The following is a 23,261-nucleotide window of genomic DNA, read 5'->3' on the forward strand; positions in this document are numbered from 1 at the left end:
ATATGGACTATCTGGTCAACGTGTAACACAGTAGCCGTACGCTACGTTCCTTTCCCAGTGGAGTTCGAGTTGCAACCAAAACGGAATTAAGGGGAGGCGACTGAATGTACGAAAACCTGTGAAGTTGGGTGCCTACGGCGGGACATGGATCCTTAAAATTTATTTCGCCAGGAAAGCATCTCTGGTGTGGACGATCTGATAAATGTTCACAAACGACACTTAATGCAAACCCTACGGGGACTAATCTCTGGCCTTGGAGTCGAGTATACACATTGAATTATTATATTTTGTAACATCTTGATTTTCTGATAAAAGCACCTAGGAAGCCGTAAATCTCAAGCGATCAACAAGTTACGTCATACCTATTAGATTCACGCGCTCCCGTGACGAGGCCAAGCGGTTTATATAATGTGTTTCTTGCGCTGTGCTGTAATTTATATATAAGCATTTACACAAATGTTCCCCGCATGTGAGGTATTTAGTGAATTTATCCATAAGTTACTTTCAAAGTAAGCTGTTCCATCATAACAATTTTTTGTGAATAATGTTCATTAGTGTTTGACGCAAAATTTAGATTCTTGTAAGTTATCTTATTACAACGATTAAAAATTAGGTAATTAACACAAGGTGGTGTCACATCATTAACATGCAGGGTAATTCAAAGGAGAGGAAAATAGAAGGAGTTGATAGGGAGTGATATTAGAGCTAGAAAGTAATTAGGGGCGGTATGGGTGTGGTTGGGGTATTGGGAGGGTGACACTTGATGTAAATAAGGAAGACGGGGGTAAGGTAGAAGAAGGGAGAGAATAGAGCTAGATAGTGATGGTAGTGTAAAGGAGAAAAAAGAGATAAGGAGGGCGGGGGCCGTGTAATGGAAAGGGAAAAGGAGCTAAGCGTAGTGGAAGACAGAAACGTAGCTAGGGATGGCTGGTTGAGTGTAGTGACGATGGAGAAATGAGCTAGTGACGGAGGGAATTATGGATGTGGAAGGGAGATAAATAAGCTAGGGAGAGGTCGTAGATAAAAAGGAGGGGGGGGGGGGAGAAGTACAAAGGAGCTTGTGACAATTTGGGTGGATTTAAAGGAAATGAGAGAATGTAGCTAAGGACGATGGGGTGAGGATTAGTGGATATTTACATTTAAATATATGCCTTTGTTATCTTAAAACTGAATAAGATCCATCTTCTGAGATTCCAAATAATCTCCCTCATCAAGTCCCGTTTTTCTCAAAGGTTGAGTTAAGTCTCCATTAGACACAAAGATACATTGGTAAGTTCAGAGTGGAGTGTGGCGCGGTACTTCTATACGTCTAGAAGTAAACACATCCACGGCGATACACGTGAAATACACGTCCATGCGGGCAAATATAACTTCCACTTAAGTAATCTTCAGATTTTACAACTTTTAAAGCCACTCTCGCACTCATCAAGCTGCAGATCACGAGTGTACAGCACTCGAACACGTCCCGTCATCTCTCGGTTGTAGACCAGATCAGATACTAACAGACAGGGTTAGAAATTGTCTACAGTGGCAAAACCGTTCAATTCGATCAACGCACACTGCAACACACTTCACAGCTTGATGACTTAATTTATGTTATTTTTACACAGCACTTAGATGGAGAAATATACCTTGTTTATTGACGAATACCAGTTACATTGCTTATAATAATAATAATAATGATAATTCGAGGTTCTTATATACCGCTTTATCACAAATTAATATCCGTGTTTATAGGGCATTTGCACCAGCCAATATATTTCCCAACTTCCTGGGGAGCATACAGCCGGTGCTGCCAGTTTGGCGCTCATGGCTAGCATTCAACAATTCTAGCACTGCCCAACCACGTACTCGTTTACAGATGAGTAGACTGGAACAAGCGGAGTAAAGTATCTTGCTCAAAGATACAACACGGTGCCGTGACGTGACTTGAACCCGCAACTCTTCGGTCACGAGCCTGGAATCCTACCACTAGACTACCGTGCCTCCGTCTAGTATGGTGGATACAACGTATTTCGATATGTTAAAGGGGCGTTCACGCGAGCAGATGTTTTTTGATGACCTTTTTCCTTACAAAACACATCATAAACACTGTACTTTTTGTCGTTAATAGTTGCTCTTGCATTTCAGTCCTTTTCACTATTTTCGTCAGAACTAAAAATATTTTTTCCTATTTAACTATTTGTAGTTTCTTTTAGTTAAGGATCCATATACAAACGTTTTTCACTAATTGGCTAGCGAAGATGCTATATTGTGGATCAGCCATTATTGTCTTCAGGAACAAGCGCGTGTTTTCTCTCGCTATCATTTTCATCAACACATTAATTGGAAGTCATTTAGAAATTTTCGTCATAGTTTGACATGATTGGTCCCCATCGTTCTAACAGTATTAGAAAAACCGGAATATTTTCCGATTTTGAATTAATGAAAGTTCTACCTGTTTTGTGTCCCCCCTCGGCCTGATAAATGAAATATTTTATGGCTGCACAGCAGAAATGTAAATATTAGGAACTTATGTCTCTGATTTCAATGGGTTCTGACTGTTACCCGTTACACGTTGAAAGCACTTTTCTTCAGGCGTTTGCCGCTTTAACATCGATACAAAGACTTATTCTGAAACCTATCCTCGATACTCGAGGATATAACGCTCACTTTCGCATGTGCAGAGAGCGAAAGTGAGCGTAACCCCTGGAGTATCGAGGATGTCTGAACATATACATAAAATAGGTACATAATCCTTTAACACCCAGCTCATCATATATAGATACATAATGTATATATATGATTATAATTGTAATTTTATCTGGCGTAGCTCCTTTTTTTCAATAAAATATTGTTGCGGATGATTTTTTAAGTGTTTATAGTATTTATATATATTTCATGATCAAGAAGTTTAATTATCATTGAGTTCACTACATTCAATGGGAGGTTGTTCCTCATGTCAACAGTTCTCTATGTAAAGAAATGTTTTCTGAATTTAACCAAGATTACTCTCTATATATATTTTAAAGACATATCCTCCTATATTGCATTCCTCTTTAATTGTTTATAAGTCCATGTTATCTTTGCCATATTTTCCGGGGACAATTTTTTTTAATTACACAGACGGGACCCCCCCCCCCCCGATGATAATTCAAAATATTTAATCGGACGACACTCGGTCATTTCCGTGATTTAAAATAAATCGAGCACACGACGGAAAAGGGCGAAGCGTTCTGATTGGTAGTGTACTGGGATTAGCTGGTCTGGGTACCTGTTACTGGGATTAGCTGGTCTGGTTACCTGTTACTGGGATTAGCTGGTCTGGGTATATCCACTGGGTTTGTTCTCCTTTCTCCCACTTTTTTCTGATCAAAGGAATTATATAAACACTGGACAACAATAGATGTGTCATTATAGTCTGTTCTTGTATAGTACAGGTAGATTATTTACCTGTATTTACCTGTTCACCAATAGGAAATACTGTGTTAGTTATAGGAATATTTAACAAATATATTTCCTGATTTTTCGTAATATTTTTTAGAATCATGAATCAATATATACAATATTCCAGTTATTACTTAATAAAAACACATCGAAATACATTAACTGAAAATCTGCTTTTATTAATTTCATATTAAATCAATTTTATAATTTTTTATTATACATTTACTTGTATGTTATATATAGATTAGCTAGCAATGTATGACAAATATAATCAGTAAAGACAGAGATCATGTATTACATTATTAAATATGCAAAACAGATGCAAAGCTGGGAATGAAAATAAATAAAACGAATCAATTACATGTACACATGGAATACTCAGCGCTGGTTGATCAAATCAATCATATTCATAAAATACACACATGCACAAAGATACATGATATAAAACTAATATAATAGCACTAACTTACTAAAAGTGAAATATTGGAAAGTCAATAAAAATCACAGATAAGTCCATGATTTTAAGAAATCCTAGCAAAGCACCAAATAAAAATTCCATAACAAGCACATTTATCACAATGTCACTCTAAATGCAAAAGATTGGTTGCATATATTTGTGGATTTCACGTTACTGTTTTGTATGATCTAGCTGATGAAAATGGTATATGATATGAAAAAAATGTCTAAAAATGATGAAAATAGACTATATCAAAGCTACATGTATACATGTATGACAGTACTGTATACATGATACAGGTAATGTGGGAGAACACAGGTAAAAACCAGGTAAAATACATATGAAACAGACCATAACTGCTATCACAACATTACTGCCTCTATGTTTTTTTTAAAAAGTGGGAGAAAAACACTGCTAGGTCGGCAGACACTGAGTCTGGTCGCAGCGGGTAAAACATGTATTCAATGCACGATGTCAGAGAGTGTATGATGAGTGTAGATAAGTCATTATGACTACGCATGCTCGTGAAATTAAATTCGATGTTGATTACAAAATTACAACAGAAAACTTATCGGTTATCTCAAGGTCGAGAACAGCCGTGCTGTTAGTGGAAAATTAACACCACAAAAATAAATAAACAAACAATTTGAGTAGATTACTGGCAACTTTGTGCGCGTTTATAGTACTTTTCAGACTTAAGGATTCACATACTGCTGTTAGGCCTACATGAATAGGTCATGGTCAGATGTCGGATCGGTGAGAGATCCGTTTCACATTTAACACGTGGCATGTACAGAAGTCACTTTGACATAGCCCTCTGATTTTGGGTAAGTAAAATATGGTATTATGTCGGGGTTTCATTTCAAACTTCAGACACAATTATACCGGCATGCTGACTTAAACGCACTTAACACTCAACAAAACACAGTACGGGGCAGAAACTGGAAGATGTCTACGGAATCGTCTTTAATAAATTATGTGTTTGCCCTTGTTTTTTATCATTCGGATCTCCAGGAAATAACAATGTACAATTGCACAACATTTGACATAGCGCACTATCTAGTTATAATAAGCCACTCTAAAGCGCTCTACAGTATATATATATATATTATTTACACAATCAATACAATTATCATATACATTATATAATACATTTATCAATTCAATTCTTTATCTAACAACTGTCAACTTGTATTCGTGAATATTATGTATTATTTTCTTATTCAGTCATTTCTTACCATGTTATCTGGTGATGTACATCCTAACCCTGGACCCAATAGATCTGATTTTACATTTAATTTCTTAAGGTCTTTTGCTTTTCTGATTAAGTCAATGATTTCATTACGTTTAACTCTAAATTTGAGCCAGCCACTATCCTTATTAGTATTATTTGCTTTTCTATGTAATCTGATTTTCTTTTTCAAATTTGACCTCATTAAATTTGTCATCCAGAATTTAACATTCGGACGGATTTTATTTGTCTTGAAGGGGATGTGAATGCCATTCAGTGTTTTTATTTTATCAATTATTAAGTTATTTATTTCATCAACATCATTATTTTCACCTATAATTGATTCCCAGTCCTCAGAATGAAGACTTTCATTAATTAGGTCCCATCTGGCTTCCTTTAATTTGTAAATAGTTTTCCTAAAAGATCTCTCTTTAATAACTTTAAAACTTAAGTTAAAACAATTGGACAATGATCACTACATAATGGAGCCAACACTTCAGTACTCTGTACAATGTTCAAAATACTAATATAAAATATATCTATACAGGATGAGGTTGTATTGATCATTCGTGTAGGGGATTGCACAACATTATTTAGGTGATATTTGGTAAGAGTTCTAGCAAGGTGTGAGTTAGGATGTAGAGTAAGCATATCTTGATTGATATCACCTGTGATAACTAGATTATAATTTTTATTAATAAGATTGTCAACAAGATCATCAAACTTTTGCCAATAATCAACACGAGAGTAAGGAGGTCTACTCATACAGCATAATAAAAAAAACATTTGTTTGAAGTTCTGATTTCTGAAACTGTGTTTTCTAGCTCTTTGTGTTTGAGATCACAAATTATATAAACCAAAACGTTGTTTTTTGTATAAACAATCACTTCACCATCTAGTCTACCTATTCTGTCACATCTGAATATAATGGGATGACAGTTCAGATGTAAATACTATTATTGGTATCCATACTAAGGTGCGACTCTGTAAAACAAAGAATATCAAGTTCTGGAAATTCAGATTCAACCAAATCAATCTTATTTTTAAGTGAACGTATATGCACTTATCAGATAAGACAGTACCTCCAGGTAAGTGGTGGCGTGTAGCCAAATCAATAAGAAATATGTCAAACTCTATTAATGTATCTCATCCTCTACGAGTTAATGGTAATGTTATGATTCATCTATTGACAAAGCTGAAGCACTTATACTTTTTGCTTATATGTCTCACTCTTTTGATGACAGTACTAACACTTAAGATACAGAATAATCTCCCCTAAGTCATCTGGATTTTAATAATATTAACATTACAGACGAAGATGTTAGAGATCAAATATCAATTATCAAAGTCAATAAACCAGCTGGACCAGGTAATCTGGCACCCATTATTGTAAAAAGTCTCCTACCCTCCCTTGTGTTACCACTAAACATATTGTTTCAAAAAACTATTACTCTTGGAAAGATACCATTATCATGGAAATTGTCTAATATAATTGCACTATACAAAGGTAAAGGAGGAATGGAAGATCCTAGTACCTATAGGCCTATTGACATAACTTCTTGTTTTATTGAAATTCTAGAAACAAATATCTTTAAGTATGTATTTAATCATGATACTAAACATCATATAATAAGTGAACATCAATCTGGAAATCAACGTGGTGATTCAACAGTTAACCAATTACTAATCCTGTATAATATTATCTCAAAAGATCATGATGAAGGAAAAGTCATTAGACTTGTATTTTGTGACATTAGTAAGGTCTTTGGCAGAGTATGACACAAAGGTTTATTGTATAAACTTAAGAAATATGAAATTAAGGGTAATCTGTATAACTGGTTTGAAAATAAGTAACTGTCGGATAGGAAACAACGAGTGTTTTATGAAGGATATTTTTCTAGTTTCAAAAATATTACTGCCGGTGTTCCACAAGGGTCAACACTTCGCCCCTTTCTTTTCTTACTTTTCATTAATAATATAACAAATGAAATTCATGCTCATATCAAATTATTTGATGATGATACGTCATTACATGTAATTGTTGATGTAGATGTGGTTGCTCCATGCATGGATCTGAATGAAGATCTGGACTAGTACTCTATTAGAAATCGGGCTTACCAATGAAAAAATAAATTTAATCCAGATAAAACTGTTGCATTAACTGTTTCTATTTGGATTATTGTTTTGGGTAGGAGGTTCCACTGTGTTATGGTGTATGGAAATGAGTGTCTGTATGTGTCTTTGGATGTGTTTATATATCTGTAACTAAGGTCGTGTCCTTGGCGTGTTTTGGTGTCTGCCGGGATGATATTGTTAGTGTGTATTGCTACGTGTTGGTGTATTATTTTGTAGAGAAGATTTTTGTTTGTTTGTTTATGTTTAACGGCCCATCGACGGCTGTGGTCATTTAGGGCCATGGTGATTTATTTATTTATTTTACTTTTTTAACAAACATGTGAATAGCGAAGATAAAATAAGATAAAATGGTTCATTTTAAAAGTATTCGCATTGTATGTGTAGATAATAAAAAAATAAATAAAAGGGAGTTAAAATAATAAAAGAGATAACGAATAGATGATATGGAATATGCGATATATATATAACGTCAAAAATGATAAGGTGGGTTAAAAGACATCAGAGTCTATAAAATAGCCCGATGTCTTTCAAATAGTTAAATAATGCCTTCGAATCCACGGAACTGAAAAGTGTTTTCATATCCGGGACTCGGAAGTAGTTATCACGAATGTGTTTAAAATCGGAACATTCTATTAAAAAATGCTCCACTGTAAATGGAGTGTCACATGCGTGGCATGAAGGTATATCTTCTCGTTTTAAAAGGTACGAATGAGTAGGATATGTGTGCCCAGTGCGGAGCCGAGCGAGGACAACTTCCTCTCTACGATCTTTCCGACTGGGAATAGATGTTTTAAGTTTCGGTTGTATCTTAAAAAGTTTGTTGTTGGTCTCCAGAGACCAGCGTTTCTGCCATTCATTTTGAATGGCTGTACGAATAGTAGGTTTAAAATCTGTGTATGGTAGTTTGATATTTGTTTGTTCGAGATTCAATGCATTTTTTGCTTCCCTGTCAGCAAATTCGTTGCCTTTTATTCCGACATGGCTCGGAATCCATAGTAAAGTTATTTTAGACTTTTTTAATATACGAGATATTCGAAGAGCAAGGTTTTGTACGATTGTGTTTTTAGGATCTCGTAACTGTAAACTCTGTAGGACAGATAGAGAGTCTGAACAAATAATTGCCTTTTTAATGCGGTGTTCATCGATATGGTCGAGGGCCAAACCAATGGCGCATGCTTCAGCAGAAAAGATGGAGGCGCCGTCTGGTAGTCGGACTGAAGTGCAAGTATTGGCAGTACAGCAGGCTGCTGCCACTTTCTCACCTTCTTTGGAGCCATCGGTGTAAAGTTGTGTATGAGAAGGGTAATTCGAAATGCATTCCCGAAAGGAGGATTTGTGTTCTTCGGGCATAACACTTGATTTCCCTCGCTCATGTAATGTAAAGTTAAAATCGGGGGTTTGAATGGTCCACGGAGGAACATCAGATATGTTAAATTCAGCTATGTCCGTCAATTTTATGTTGAGTTCTTGCAGGAAATTCAAAATTCGGATACCAAATGTTGGCAGAAGTTTTTGGTTTTGCGTAAATATGTTTTGGTATTTGGGGTTGAATACTTGGTTGAAAGCAGGATTTTTAGGGTTTGATTTTAATTGAGTTGCAAATTGTAATGAAAGTTTTATTCTTCTGTCATAAAGGGATGGTTCATTTGCTTCCACGTACAGGCTTTTTACAGGTGTTGTTCGAAAAGCTCCCAGGGCAAGACGTAGCCCTTGGTTATGGATTGGATCTAGCATCTGAAGGTACGAACTGCGCGCTGACCCGTATACCATAGAACCATAATCCAGTTTTGTTCGAATAAGTGATCTGTATAGGCGCAAAAGCATTTCACGATCCGCTCCCCAATCAGTATGAGAAAGGACTCGTATAATGTTTAACGCCTTGGAACACTTATCCTTCAGATACTTTATATGTGGTATGAAAGAGAGTTTCGAATCAAAAATGAGGCCGAGAAATTTAGTCTGTTCAACAACAGGAATTCTAGTGCCATCGAGTGTTAGATTTGGGTCATTGTGTGCTTTTCGTTTTTGACAGAAATGCATGCACACAGTTTTGGATTTAGAGAATTTGAAGCCGTTTTCGTCTGCCCAATTTTGTAGTTTGTTTAAACTCTGTTGAAGTTGTCGTTCTATCGTGTGCATGTTCTTAGATCTGTAACAGATCAAGAAGTCATCCACAAATAACGACCCTTCTGTTGATTGACCAAGACATTTGACTATATCATTGATTTTAAGACCAAACAGTGTGACTGATAGGATTCCACCCTGTGGGACTCCCATTTCCTGTTTAGACGTTTCAGAAAAAGTTGAACCAACACGGACTTTGAAGTGTCTATCTGATAGGTAATTAGATATAAAATTGGGAAGGTTTCCACGTACGCCAAGGTCGTGAAGATCTTTCATGATGCCATACTGCCATGTAGTATCATAGGCCTTCTCAAGATCGAAGAACACAGCGACAAGGTGTTCTTTCTTGGCGAAAGCCTCTCGAATGAACGTCTCTAATCTGATGAGATGGTCATTTGTCCCTCTTCTATTTCTAAAGCCACTTTGAAGAGGGGATATTATATCGTTGGCCTCAAGAAACCAAACCAGTCTAGTGTTTATCATTCGTTCTAAAGTTTTACATACACAACTAGTCAGAGAGATAGGACGATAGTTGTTTGGGTCAGTAGCATCCTTTCCCGGTTTTGGGATAGGTATAATTGTGGAGTTCTTCCACGAATCGGGAATCTTTCCGGAAGCGTAAACTTGGTTGAATATGTAAAGAAGGCATGTTAGTGAAGAGTCCGGTAAGTGCTTTAGAAATTGATATGGAATATCATCAGGACCTGAAGCAGTGTCCTGTGATTTTCTAAGCGAATCAACAAGTTCTGGTAGGGTAAATTGTTCATTATAACTTTCTTTGTTTGATGATTTGAAATTGAGCCGTTTCTTTTCTCTCTTTTTTTTCAAAGACTGGAATTTTTGGGAGTGGTTTAAAGGGGATGAGTTTTTAGCTATGTTTTTTGCAAATGCATCAGCAATTTCAGTTATAGACGAGAAAATTTTGTTTTTATTAATGAGGTGGGAGGATGTTGCCTTTTTCTTTTTCCCACTTATTTTCCGAATCATATCCCATACTTTTTTTGAGGACGTGTTTGATGATATCTTGGATACATATTCTCTCCAGCTGTTTCTTTTGTCAATTTTAATTGATCGCCGAGCCTTTGCCCGCCAAATTTTAAATTCACTGTAGTTTGAAGCAGTTGGGCAATTGAAGTAGCGTCTTAGAGCAGCTGCCCGATTACTGCGTGTTTTAAAAGATTCTTCAGATAAAAGGAACTTCGTAGGTTTTGGAGCGGATTTTGGAATTGTCTTTTGGGCAATAGAAGTGAGTGTTTCAGTAAAAGTTTTGATAGGGTCGTCGAGGTTAGTAAAATTGTCTATGGTTAGTTTTTCAATGCACATGTGTTGGAATTGGGCCCAATCTGCTTTGTGCATATTCCATCGAGGTAGAGGATCATCAAGAGGAGTCCCAATATTCTGAAGAAAAATTGGGAAGTGGTCACTCCCACAAAGATCATCATTTACCCTCCAGTCATAGTCAAGTAAAATGGATGGATGGCATAATGATAGATCAATGTGGGTACGAGAGCCTGTAGCAGGGTGTAAATAAGTAGGGGTATTGTTGTTAAAAAGGCACAAGTTGTTTTTATCTATAAATTCCTCAATACGTCTTCCTCTCTCGTCTGTGTTGGGAGAGCCCCACAGGCTATTATGACCATTAAAATCACCGAGGATTATGAATGGTGTTGGGAGCTGGGAGACGAGATTATTGAGTTGCTCACAAGTGAAAACAATACTCGGAGGGAGATAAATTGAACAGACGGTTATTTGTCTGTGTAATGTTGCACAGACAGCAACAGCCTGTAAATTTGTGTTTAACTTGATCATTCTGTGAGGAATATTTTTATGGACAGCTACCGCTGCGCCACCTGCTGCTCTGCTAACTACAGTTGGAATGTTAGTGTAGAGTGAGAAATTTCTAAGCGTGATTGGGTTTTTGAGCATGATTTCTTGTAGACAAAAAATGGCGGGTCTAAATTCTTTTGATAGATTCTGAAATTCTTCTATATTTGCCTTTAATCCGCGGATGTTCCATTGGATAATTGTATTATTTATCTTTTGCTATTTTGGCTGGATTTCGATGGAGTCGAAGCACGAAGCGCTGAGGCATTCGTCTCCATCTCATCATCGAAATCTAGTAGGACATTGAACCGGTTTGTCGGGTCCTCTGATCCTTTGCCAAAGGTGACATTCAGATCCGGTCCTTCAGATTTGCCCCTCGCTATTCTAATTTTTTTCCTAGGTCTGTTGGTAGGTGATGTTGCCTCTGGTCTCAGTTGGGATCGAGGAACAGATGTGAGTGAGCGAGATCGCTGCGAACGCACATGTGCCCTAGATGGGCCAACCTTTGAAGGGTTTTCTCCTGAAGTGGAAGGTGTTTTTGATGGTGGTGCTGGTTTTGATTGTGGTGCTGGTTTTGATTGTGGTGCAGGTTTTGATGAAGATGCTGGTTTTGATGAAGATGCTGGTTTTGATGGTGATGCTGCTTTTGACTGTTTGTTGTTTTTGGTTGGTTTTCGTATAGACGTGAAACGAGATGGGTCTCCCGTGAGGATTTTCAAGTTATCTTGGCCAGACATGTCTGGGACTTGTGAGCCCCAGGCAGGTATGTCTGCAGATACTTGAACTGAAGCATCCTTGACTGCGACACTGTCAACCGGCGACCGGACTTTCGTCACTTGTGCATATGAGGGAGCAGCCACGTCCGTGCTCTCCACTATCCTCCTAGCCTCGGGGAAGGAGACATTTCGGGTAAATTTGACCCGCAATATCTCTCTCTCGCGATTCCAGGCAGGACAGTCTCGAGACGAAGCAGCATGCTTTCCCTCACAATTAACACAACGCAGGTTGGCAATATCACAGTCGCTTTGGTCCTCATGACCTTCACGACCACAGTACTGGCAAACGGTCTTCCGCCTACATCTTTTTTCATGATGTCCGTACTTCTGGCAGTTACGGCATCTTAATGGATTAGGGATGTAGACGGAGACACTGCACCTTTGGTAACCAATCACTACGGCCGAAGGTAGTGATGGGGTAGCAAAGGTCAGTACAAATGTGTCTGTTGGAACCAACTTGTTGTTCTTCTTGGACAAAATCCGTCGCACCTCAGAGACTGGGATCTCCTCCTCCTGGAAGTACTCCAGTATGGCGGCATCAGCGTCATTACGCAGGGCGGGGCATCTGATTACCCCCTTGCTGCTGTTTAGTGATGGATGTGCTTTCACTATAACACTGATACCTCCAAAACTGGTGGTACCCAGTAGGTTAATCGCCTGTTGTTTGCGAAAAACTTCGATTAGGAGATCGCCAGATCCCAAAGGTTTGACGGACTTTACGTCCCCAGCTATTCCTTTTATGCCCTTCCTCAACAGAAGAGGAGACAATGTTGCTGCAGTTTTTCCACTCGTGGTTGACGACATGATGATGAATTGTGGGAATGTGGTAGTTGTAGGGTGTTTTTCTGTGTTTTTTTCATTACCCATGTATGTTTATTAATTAGTTCACTGTCTGTGTCCCCGCCCGCCCCGGAGCCCAACAAGGGGACACTAATATCAGCGCGGATATCCAGCGCCAAAGTGTCAGGGATACACAAAGTAGTATACTCGTAAAAGTATACATAACGAGTATATATATTACCCGGAAGAGCATACTCTCGCGATTGACCCTAAGCCACCGCCTTCTTGGAAGTATGTAAACCAAGGGCTCGGCGTGACCAGCCGATTGGTGATAGAGGGCCCATACCACCTCTCGACTTCCCAGAGTCCGAAGCCAAAGTAGCATGTTGCAGAAAGTCGGATCATGTCTCCCTCCAATCCAGAGTTCATCAGTGATTCCGACCCCTGCTCAACCACCAGGATCTTCTTCCCCCAGGAATACGAGACGCAACCCACGGCAAACAGGTTGGCTCAAATTGGAGCTACTGTGAAAGCCTTCTGCTACGTTGACGCCCAGCGCGCGACAATCACACCCCCGAAATGATCACATACGCACTGAGCACCAATGTACCCAGCCTCGGGACGTGGACCCAGCTTTCTTGGAGACCTTGTAGAGAAGAATAATGCGTGTTCTTGTTCTTCGTGTGTGTAGTGTTGGTCGAAAGTGTGTGTCGTAAGTACTCGTGTAGGTTTGTTTTAGCTTACGGTCACTTTTTGAAATTGATTTGAAAGGAGACAGGTTAGAAGATTCAGTTTGATAATAAGAGGTCTATTTTTGGTAAGTTGAAATGTCTATTTCAATTAGTTTGATTCTATATTAACTCTATCCCCCAGTATGTATCTCCCCACGTGTATGATAAGTGGGAATTATTAAATTATGAGATGTTTTAATGAGTCGTTGATTTGATGACTGCAGTTTGATATTAAATATGTTATTCTGGAATGAAGGTTCGGGTATTTGTAATCCCGTTATAAGTTATATATTTATTGTAAAAGTTAAGTGTTATGCTTTTGTTGTGATACTTTACTCTATTACTCTATTACATTTATTGTAGTTCGTACAGATTCATTATGTGAGACGATGACGGTTTAGTCATTAGGACATGCGTTTTCTGCCTTATGACGTGAACGCATGATACGTGTTGTGAGTGTATTTATACTGTATTTAAAGTGTATTTATAGTGCATCTATAATGTATTGATAGTGTATAAATGTGATATTATAATCATGTAATTGGAATTTCACGATTCGAAGTATTGTAAACGTTTATGATAATGTATAAAGTAAAATAACTATTTTGCTGAAGTACTAGATTTTATTCCTATGTCATTGAATAATTCCTTGTTGGAAAATATCAGAAATAAGTACCAGAAAGCGTTGTAATTTTATTATCTTAGTAATTGTCATTGAATTGTTGAGATTTGTAGATTGTATTTTACCCAAATATGACATATATGCATATAGAGCTTATGCGTATTTGTTATTGTGTATATCAGAATGTTTCTATTTATGAGCATTAAAATGCAATAGAACCGAACCCAGTGGCTTTGTCTTATTTAGGCATCTTTCCCATCAGCTACATGTGTTTCCTTTAACAAGCAAAAAGTGTAAATGGCCGGTGTCTCGACTCTAAACCGCTGAAAACAACTGACTAAATCACACTGTGACAGTGTACCGAATCAGTAAAGTCAAGTGTCATAGTGCCATCTTTTATAGTGCCACCTCATTTAATTGCTAAAACACGGATACCGCAACATCTACCGCAGACCATTATATATTCCGCCTTGGTTGTTGGAGTTGTGTGGACAGGAGAAAAACACTTTATCTGAATAATTCATGCGTACGACGACATTAGGGATCGAACCCCGGCCGCCTGCGTAGGAGCAAGGAGTGTTAACGACTCGGCCAATCCGCCCATAACCCCTCCCTCCCTCCCGCCCTCTCCACTACAACCACAACATTGATCACTAGATTTGCCACTCTGCAATGAACTGGAAAACGTGTGCATCAGAAATGTCTCATAAGTGCATAGGTTTGCTAAGATTATTTTACTGGGTGTTGATGTAGACTCTTCGCACGTCTCATACACCTCTACATACCAGGAAAAAGTCCAACCATTCCATCCTCAATACTCCTGGGGTCACGCTCACTTTCGCTCTCTGCATACAGCGAAAGTGAGCGTTACCACTGGAGTATAGAGGATGCAACCATACCTGCTGTAACAAATTTTCTTGTCCATATGCATCAGACTATACTTAATCAATGTAACTTGAATATGTAAAATAACAACCGCTCCCGAGAAATGGACTTGTTTTGACTTAACTTTTACAACATATTTTATCGAAAAAATGTATGCAGCATTCATTACTCAAAAGAATCATAACATGATCCAAGGGGAATAACTCTTACATCAGAGCACTAATAGCGCTCAACGATATATTAGGCTCAAGTTCATTAACGAGTCTTTAACAACACTTATTTGAGAAAAATGTGAAAATATACAGACATTTTAAAAATACTTCCAATATGTTTGTGAATAATTTTCGATTTAAACAAAGCAACCGTAATAAGTGCACAGATTTTTCTTGAGAACACATCCTTTCGACCTATATCGTTTATCTAATTAATGTTTCTGATTATATGAAAAATATTGATGATATCACCACCACGTATCTGCTGCAAATATAAAAAAGGTGACCGGCATTGCTCTAGAGGGGAAAAAACATGTATGTATGGTATTCTGCGATATTTCTTTTGATCGGGTTTGGCATAAGGGTTTGATGATTAAGTTTAAGTCCTATGGAATTTCAGGGGAATGGTTCAGAGACAGCAGAGAGTCTTTTTGAATAATTCTTACCTCCACTGAGGTTTCATTGAAGCAGGTGTTCCTCGGGGTTCGATTCCTGGACCTCGTTTGTTTCTTAAACATATAAATGATATTGCTAATGTTTTTGAATCAACCGCTCGTCTATTTCCATACGATACTTCTTTGTTAAAATCATCATCATCATCTTCATGTCTAGAAATCCAAACGATTATGAATAGAGATCTCGAACCTCTTAATGCATGGTCCCAAACTTGCTTAGTAACATTCATTCCAGACAAAACCTGAGGTAATTTTTGTTTCAAACTCGGTTGAAATTTATGAAGATTTACAATTAGAATTTAATGGCGAATTTTTAAATTTTAATGATCATCATCAACATTAAGGTGTAATTAATAATTCAAGTGCAAAATGGCGGGATCATATTTGTGCAATATATACTTCAGTTATGAAAAAAGTCAACGTGTTACGCAGACTCAAATACAGAAATGTTAGAGAAAGCCCAAAGAGAAGTTTCTCGTATAATAACTGGACTTCCTTCATATGCCCGAATTGAAGACTTACTTTTTGAAACTGGTCTAGAAACTTTTTCGAATTTTGTATAAAATGCACAACAAATAATCTGCGGACTATTTAAATGATCTATTGCCGTCTACCGTTGCAGAAAATAACCGTTACACCCTTAGAAACGAATTATGATTATAATATTCTTCCTTTCAGGCTTTCTCTAACAAATTCATCGTTTATACCTTCAACTCGATCATTGACTTCTTTACATTCTTTCAAACACTCGTTAACTTCAAATGTACAATCTCCTCCACCAGTCTACTTAGGTTTCGGTGAACGTGAATTAAACATTTTGCACACAAAACTTACACATCAGTGTAGTCCACTCAAATATGATCTTTATAGAGTAAATCTTGTTGCTAGTCCAGTTTGTTATTGTGGCCATCCCTGTGAAAATGCCTTTCAATTTGTTTGTGAGTGCTTACTTTAAAACGCATCCTGCTCCAAAATGTGAATGCCTTGCATTTTGATTTTAATTTAGAACTACTTTTGTTTGGTAATAGTCAACTTTCGGTAGAAATTATTACAAACATTTTTAGACATGTGCATCATTAAATCAATTCCAGCAATAGATTGTGGTAACCATAATTATTGTTCTTTGTTTTTATCTATGTGTGTACGTTGTTTTATATTGATTCTGTTCATTTTGGAATTACTCTACTAGGCTTTCTCCCTTTTCCCAGAAATATATTTTTGCCATATGTATTGAAGAGAGGACCATATTAAGTTGAAATAATTTGTTGTCTAATACATTTGTATACTTGTACAATAAAATATGTTTAAACTTTACCTGCAACTATAAACCATTGTGGTTTATTTATAAGGATCAGGACGTCCTATAAATTGTCATGTCTAATGACAAATAAAATATATCAAAACTTATGTATGCATGTGCCATAATGTTTTTGTGATTTCTGATTTTACTGCTTCCTATATATATGTATTTCAAAATAACCTTGGAAATAATTCTACACTAAGTGGACGAAGATTTTATCAGTTTAGTTAGTATGCCTGTCTTATTCACATGTGTACATACTTCATAATGATCTATCTATTAACATGTTTAACTGATATTTTGTAAATTTTCTGTATTACATGTTAATGACGGTCTTAAAATCTCACCAGAACTTGTGTTTTTTGTTGTTATTCCTCGACTTGCCGACTTCAAATAAAGCATACCTTATATTACAAAAAGGCCCTTATCTTACAGCTGACATAGACACTCATCTGGGACCAACAAAGAAGGTTCTTAGGGAGTAGAGGATGTAGGGGATGGATAGTGGTTTGTGTATTTTTAAAAATCATTTAAGCACTGAAAAATAAACGGAATTGGAATATGAGAAGGGACATTTATTTCGTCATGGGACTGAGGTACGTGCTGGTCGGACGGTTGTTACCGTAATTAACTTGTATGAAACGACCACAGGTAAGATCTAAAATATGGATGTTATAGTGAGCATTATTGTCCCCAAAAACAAAACATAAACAAACACAACATGATCTATATTGCTGACAGGTACGGGATACTTTATATTCAAATTCAGACACAATCACCAACTATCACGTGTTGGACTTTACTGTCACGCATGCGTGTATAATACATCACTCTATTTAGATACATCAACATTTTAAATTAATTTTCCCCTAAATATAATCTTCTTAAAGCATTTGATTTCAAGTAGAGAAAGCTTTACTTCTGTTATTTGTTATAATTGTTTATAAAGCAGGCGTAACCAAATGTCCACTAAAAGTAGTGCTCATGCTAGCGTTGTAATACGAATTCAGATTTTGTCTTGCAATCAAGAAGAGTTGCTGTCCTTGGTCGAGGGAAAGGTACACAGAATTTGATGACGTGCCCCAATTCGGAAGGCTCTCCGCCCAAACAACAACCACGTGTTTGTCAGTATTGTCCACGATCTTTCGTAACTGGACGGCAGCCTGTAACAAACCACGCAGAGTTAAACGTCACGATGTTATTTTTAGTCATTTTACCATATATAGATTTATTTTACATATATTCAAGCTGCGGGAATTTAAGTGTACTATTGATATAATAATAAAGATAATGGTTTGACCAAGGAATCTTGACATTTTTGTGATCAGCTCGTGTGGAGCGCTGACGTCACAAAGTCCCTGTAGTAAGATTTAGTGATATACCCATCAATCTCCTCGCGGGAAAACATTGAAACCCAAGAAGTTCTGATACAATAAGTCTTTTCTAGAGTGAAATTTTAAGAATTAATCAAAGCACCTGTATTTTCAATAATTCTAGTATTCTCTCTCTCTCTCTATATATATATTAATGTTTAGGTTTTAAATTCTTACCGCATAATTATTTTCTCTTTTGTTTTGAAAAATATTTGTTATTTGCCTATTTGTGTCCATGTCCTTAAATTCTATGTATACATTGAAAGAGATGGCATCGGCAGTGTTCATATAACTTGTCAAAAACGTATGTTTAAACTATGTTTAAAATAAATGAACACATAAATAAACATATTAAATGTGAAGACTAACAGGTCAGAAAAAGGGTATCTCCCACGACAAGCCCGTCCCAAGATCGAACAGAAGGTTTGTTTTGGAGCATATTGTGGAAAAACACAGCAACAAAAATATACCAATACGAACTGAAATTCGATGAAATTAGTGCCTACTATGAGCGATGGACGCCTACGCTTCCGGATAACCTGGTATTATTTTGCTTCAACTTTCAATGGTGTCTATTTAAATCTTTCTTTTGTTCATATTACCTTTTCACCGATTATAAGTTCGAATTATGCTTTTTCTTAACACGTCAATATTCTCTTCTCTTTTTTTCCCGCTCGGCGTTGAGAATTGAAAAGCCAAACATTAAGAAGAAATGGATAAGCAAAATGACACACTTACAAAGCCGTAATCGCTTCCGGATTTCCCAGATTTCAATGTTTTCCTTTGTTCATCTTCTCCCTAGTTTGATCGATTTTGAGTTCGAAATGTGGTTTTGATGATGCTACGGTAAATGTAATTCTCTGTATGGAAGCACAAGGCTGGGGGCGCTGCCGTTAGTAATTTCAGCAATCTGTTAACATGAATGTATCATTGACACATGCTGATAACATCAACTAAACATTACCGTTTTCTCAGGTTGTGCGGCCACAACAATGTTGAAGAGGTAGATACCACTAGAGGGCGCTGTAAACATTCCGGTGTTGGGGTCGTAGGCCGACCCGATGTTAACTGGAACGTGCTTATAAAGCAGCGTCTCGCCATTAAGGGGACCCATGTTCTCGTCGAGAGCGGAGAAAAACACCACCGATGACCCTGCACGTTCTACAGACAGACCTGTTGATAAGCAATGATATTTGTGTTCTGAATTTCGGTTGTAGCCATGTTTTCAAATTACATTTCAATTTAATTTGAAATTAAAAGCAAGTATTGAGGTTGATAATGTTTTCAAAATGTTTCATGTTTTATTAAAAAACACGTTGGGAAACACTCCGTTAAATAAAATATGGTTGGTTGGTCGGGTGGCGCAGTGAACAGCGCACTTTCCTTTGACCAAGGCGGCCGCGGTTCGATTCCCCGATAGGAAGTGAAAATGGAATCGGGTCACCTGCAAGACCACGTGGGTTTACTCCGGGTACTTCGTTTTCCTCCCACATTAAAACTACCTGCGCACTAACATCCGATGGCACGGTGGTTTTCCCCCGTGGATTTTCCTCCATCACGAAAACATCATTTGTTCCCTTAGCGGCGTCGTAATAAAAGCTCCACAGAGCTTATGTTTGTTGTTGACAATTGTACACGAAATTAAATACAGATTATTTTTTTGCTTAATTTATGGACAAATTGTTGTTACCGTCACGGTCACAAAAACCCTACAAACAACAACAACATAATAAACAAAGAACAAAAACGAACAAACAGGGAAAGGGGATGTTACAATTAGGCTACTCGACTCCAAAGCAGAGCAGAGTACGCTACAGAACCTAAGAATTACGTAAAGACACTTATAACGTTAATATTGAAGACGGCACATACATTGCTATCTGAAGTATAATGATATCAGTCTTTGTAGATTACAATACTTGGTCACTCTGCCTTGACCACTGTGGTTTAATGACAAAACAAAGATACATATCGTTGTCTGCTGTCAACGCATTCTTGTAAGGTAAATTATTCATTCAATGCAGATACAATTAATGCAGGTATATATAAACTTTATCGATTTTACAACATTTATGAAACACAATTTTCTAACTAAATACCGTTGTTTCTTAATGTGGAAGGAAACCGGAGTACTCGGACAATGTGGTCGGGCAGGTGACCCGATACTTTTTCGCGTCCGATCGGGGAACCGAACCCGGAAAGTCGTGGTGAAAGGCGAGTGCGTTATCCGCCTCGCCATCTAACCATCCGTCGGTATTGAATTAATCTGATATGAAATAACCACAATAAACTTTGAACTCATGTCAGTGCCTTCCCGTGAGTCAATTTATGTCTTTGTATCAGAAGTTTTATTTCTGAAGTAAGTATGATTATATATTTCCAAGTGAGGTCTCGATATCGGGTGTTGACATATCATCGTCACGCATGTGTACTATTACTTACCCGGTGTCACTCTACGGCATTGAAATGCCCGATACGCAATACGGAAATGACGACATTAAAAACTACCAGAAAAACATGTGTATTACGAAGGGTGGGAAGTCCTTAACAGTACTTCTTGTGTCTCTATCAACACAACTTACCTCTTTCCCCCTTTTCGCCCTTAAACCCATCTTCACCTGTGAAGCCCGGTAAACCATCGAGACCCGGAAGACCATTTTGTCCATCTAATCCTGGCAAACCTTTCCGGTGTGAACACTTCACCTTTAATGCGCATGCGGCATCTTCGTCGTCTTCCTCCACAGGAGGTGAAGGTGTATACGGTCGAAATGTTGGAAACGGTGGATAGTCGCCATTGACATGTATAACTGCCAACAAAATGACGGCTATGGAAACCACAGATATTCTCATTGTTGCAAGATGTTGGTGGCCTTGGACGTTCAAGTTGTTTGCCGAAATCTGCAAGTAAAAATAATTTAAATTTGATATAAATATTCTATATTCATGTGTATGAGGGATGACAATATATATGTGAAGTAAACAAAAAATACACAATATCTTTTGTTTGACGTCCGAAATTTACCGGACAAATTTCCTATTTTTCCGTTTCTAATCAGAGTTATTAAGCCAGATCTTGAGGTAACCTTAAATAAAGAAAATACCATGATGAGATAATGAATGCCGTATGAAATAGAAACGAATATATTATCTTTCTTTTATCACATGATCATGTTACAACGATTAATTGAAATGCTGTGTCACTTTTTTCATAATTGTTTTATTAACAGTTTCTCTGTTAGTTCCTATATAAACACTACCACAAGTAAACTGCTTTAATATAAACTTCTTTTTTTTTACAACAATTATTAAACAAGTTATTTCAACTTATTTTAATCACTCTTCCTGGCCCGGATGTTAGCGCGCTGGGGTCTTAATGTGGGAGGAAACCGGAGTATCAGGAGAAAACCCACGTGATCGGGCAAGTGACCCCATACCTTTTCACATCCGATCGGGTAACCGAACCTCGGCCGCCTTGATGAAAGGCAAGTGCGCTATCCACTGCACCACCCGACCAAACTTTTAAACTCAGAAAAAGACATATTTTTGCACTTATCTAAAACTAATAAATTGCAATTTTTAATGCCGGTTTTCATGTATACTACTTTCTGCAACCAAAATATATAGAACTTCATTTTTGCTGAGATTGGGACTATTATACTTCCACTGCCAAGCGGAGCGAGTCGAAAATTTGTTTTCTGAAGATGTAATACTAAACTATTTCAAGCACTGCCGAGTGTAGAAAGCAAGAATTTATCGGACATTATTTCCTTGTCAAACAGATCAAGTGAGGCATAAAATAGTTTTCTAAGTTTGCGGTATCATTCCAGGTTATATTTTATAAAGTAGAGTATTTATATTTTATGATGGCCGAGCGGAGCGAGTGTTAACAATGGTAAAAATGTAGATTTTTGGTTAAAATGTTGATGATTGTGTCATGGCCGTAAAATGGTCAAAGTTTATGGGGGGCTTTTCTGTAGATACATGTACATGTAGTTTAGGCGAGCATTTTGGCAATTCAATGTTATTAACTTATTTGTCATAAATATAGATTGTAATGTAACTGTTTGTCTTTTATTGTGAAATAGTATGCATACATATGTACAGGGGCAACACCCAATGAAAAGAATGTACAGGCCAGGCTTTAATCACCTGATGAAGTGATGCTAAGGAGGGTGCTTCAATGTGTTTGATATTTTTGAAATTTATATTTTTTAATTGGTATAATAAATCACTCCTGGTGACCATGTGTACTTGAAACCACCGGTGAATATACAGGTATATCTACCATGAAATAGACTCTACCTTTCAAAAAACACTTTACCTATATACCTAATTCCAACAGATGGTATATATATGGTCCTTTCCCAACTGGGTGATCACCACGCCGTGACATTAGATTAGGTAGAGTCAGTCTGGTGAACCAAGACCACTGACCTGACTGGAGACCCTACTAATATATAGACAATGGAGGATTAATCCCCTATTGTTTAGAGTATAAGTAGTAGACTCCTTGTTTGGGCAACACCCTTAGGCATATATAGATAATCAAACTGCTGGCAAAGGGAAGCCATAGAAATTCATAGTTCAAGAGATGTTGATATTAAAAGGAAATTCCATATGAAATAGGGGAAAATCTTCAAAAACCTTGGTCCAGATTATTTTTGGACACAGATAAAGGGTTTTGCCCGGGCAACTAGGGTAACACCCCTGGGTCCGCCACTGTAAGCCGTTTTAGAGAAGTCGTAAATACTAACGTTACAGTGAATTCTATGACGCAAGTTTTAGGAAACTCTTATATTGGGATATATAATAATTATAAATTCAAAAATAACTTTTTTCTAAACTGATAAGAACTCCGGCTTCCGGCAATACATATGTAATCATTAATTTAAAACATTATCCTTTCAATCCCTCTGCGGAGTCAACATA

At 37.4% G+C, this 23,261-nt stretch overlaps 1 protein-coding gene across 1 annotated transcript; it reads right to left on the minus strand.

Annotated features, from left to right (window-relative positions):
* Positions 1-17,900: 17,900 nt before the first annotated feature.
* Positions 17,901-21,182, minus strand: LOC110447409 (complement C1q tumor necrosis factor-related protein 6-like). The gene is made up of 3 exons (XM_021493071.1): positions 20,915-21,182; positions 19,297-19,505; positions 17,901-18,122 (listed from the first exon to the last, which is right to left on the minus strand). Exons 1-3 carry the CDS (start codon positions 21,180-21,182, stop codon positions 17,901-17,903), a joined length of 699 nt encoding a protein of 232 aa, XP_021348746.1.
* Positions 21,183-23,261: the final 2,079 nt, after the last annotated feature.

This window comes from Mizuhopecten yessoensis, unplaced genomic scaffold (assembly GCF_002113885.1).
Source record: "Mizuhopecten yessoensis strain PY_sf001 unplaced genomic scaffold, ASM211388v2 scaffold3345, whole genome shotgun sequence".
Taxonomy (NCBI): Eukaryota; Metazoa; Mollusca; class Bivalvia; order Pectinida; family Pectinidae; genus Mizuhopecten; species Mizuhopecten yessoensis.

Bases quoted from the DNA above. Each gene is read 5' to 3' on its own strand.
- LOC110447409 (XM_021493071.1), bottom strand. From the start codon at position 21,182: ATGAGAATATCTGTGGTTTCCATAGCCGTCATTTTGTTGGCAGTTATA. The intron at 19,506-20,914 runs GTAAGTTGTGTT...GCTTATCAACAG, and splicing joins GGGCGAAAAGGGGGAAAGAG to GTCTGTCTGTAGAACGTGCA. The intron at 18,123-19,296 runs GTAATGTTTAGT...GGTTTGTTACAG, and splicing joins CCGCACAACCTGAGAAAACG to GCTGCCGTCCAGTTACGAAA.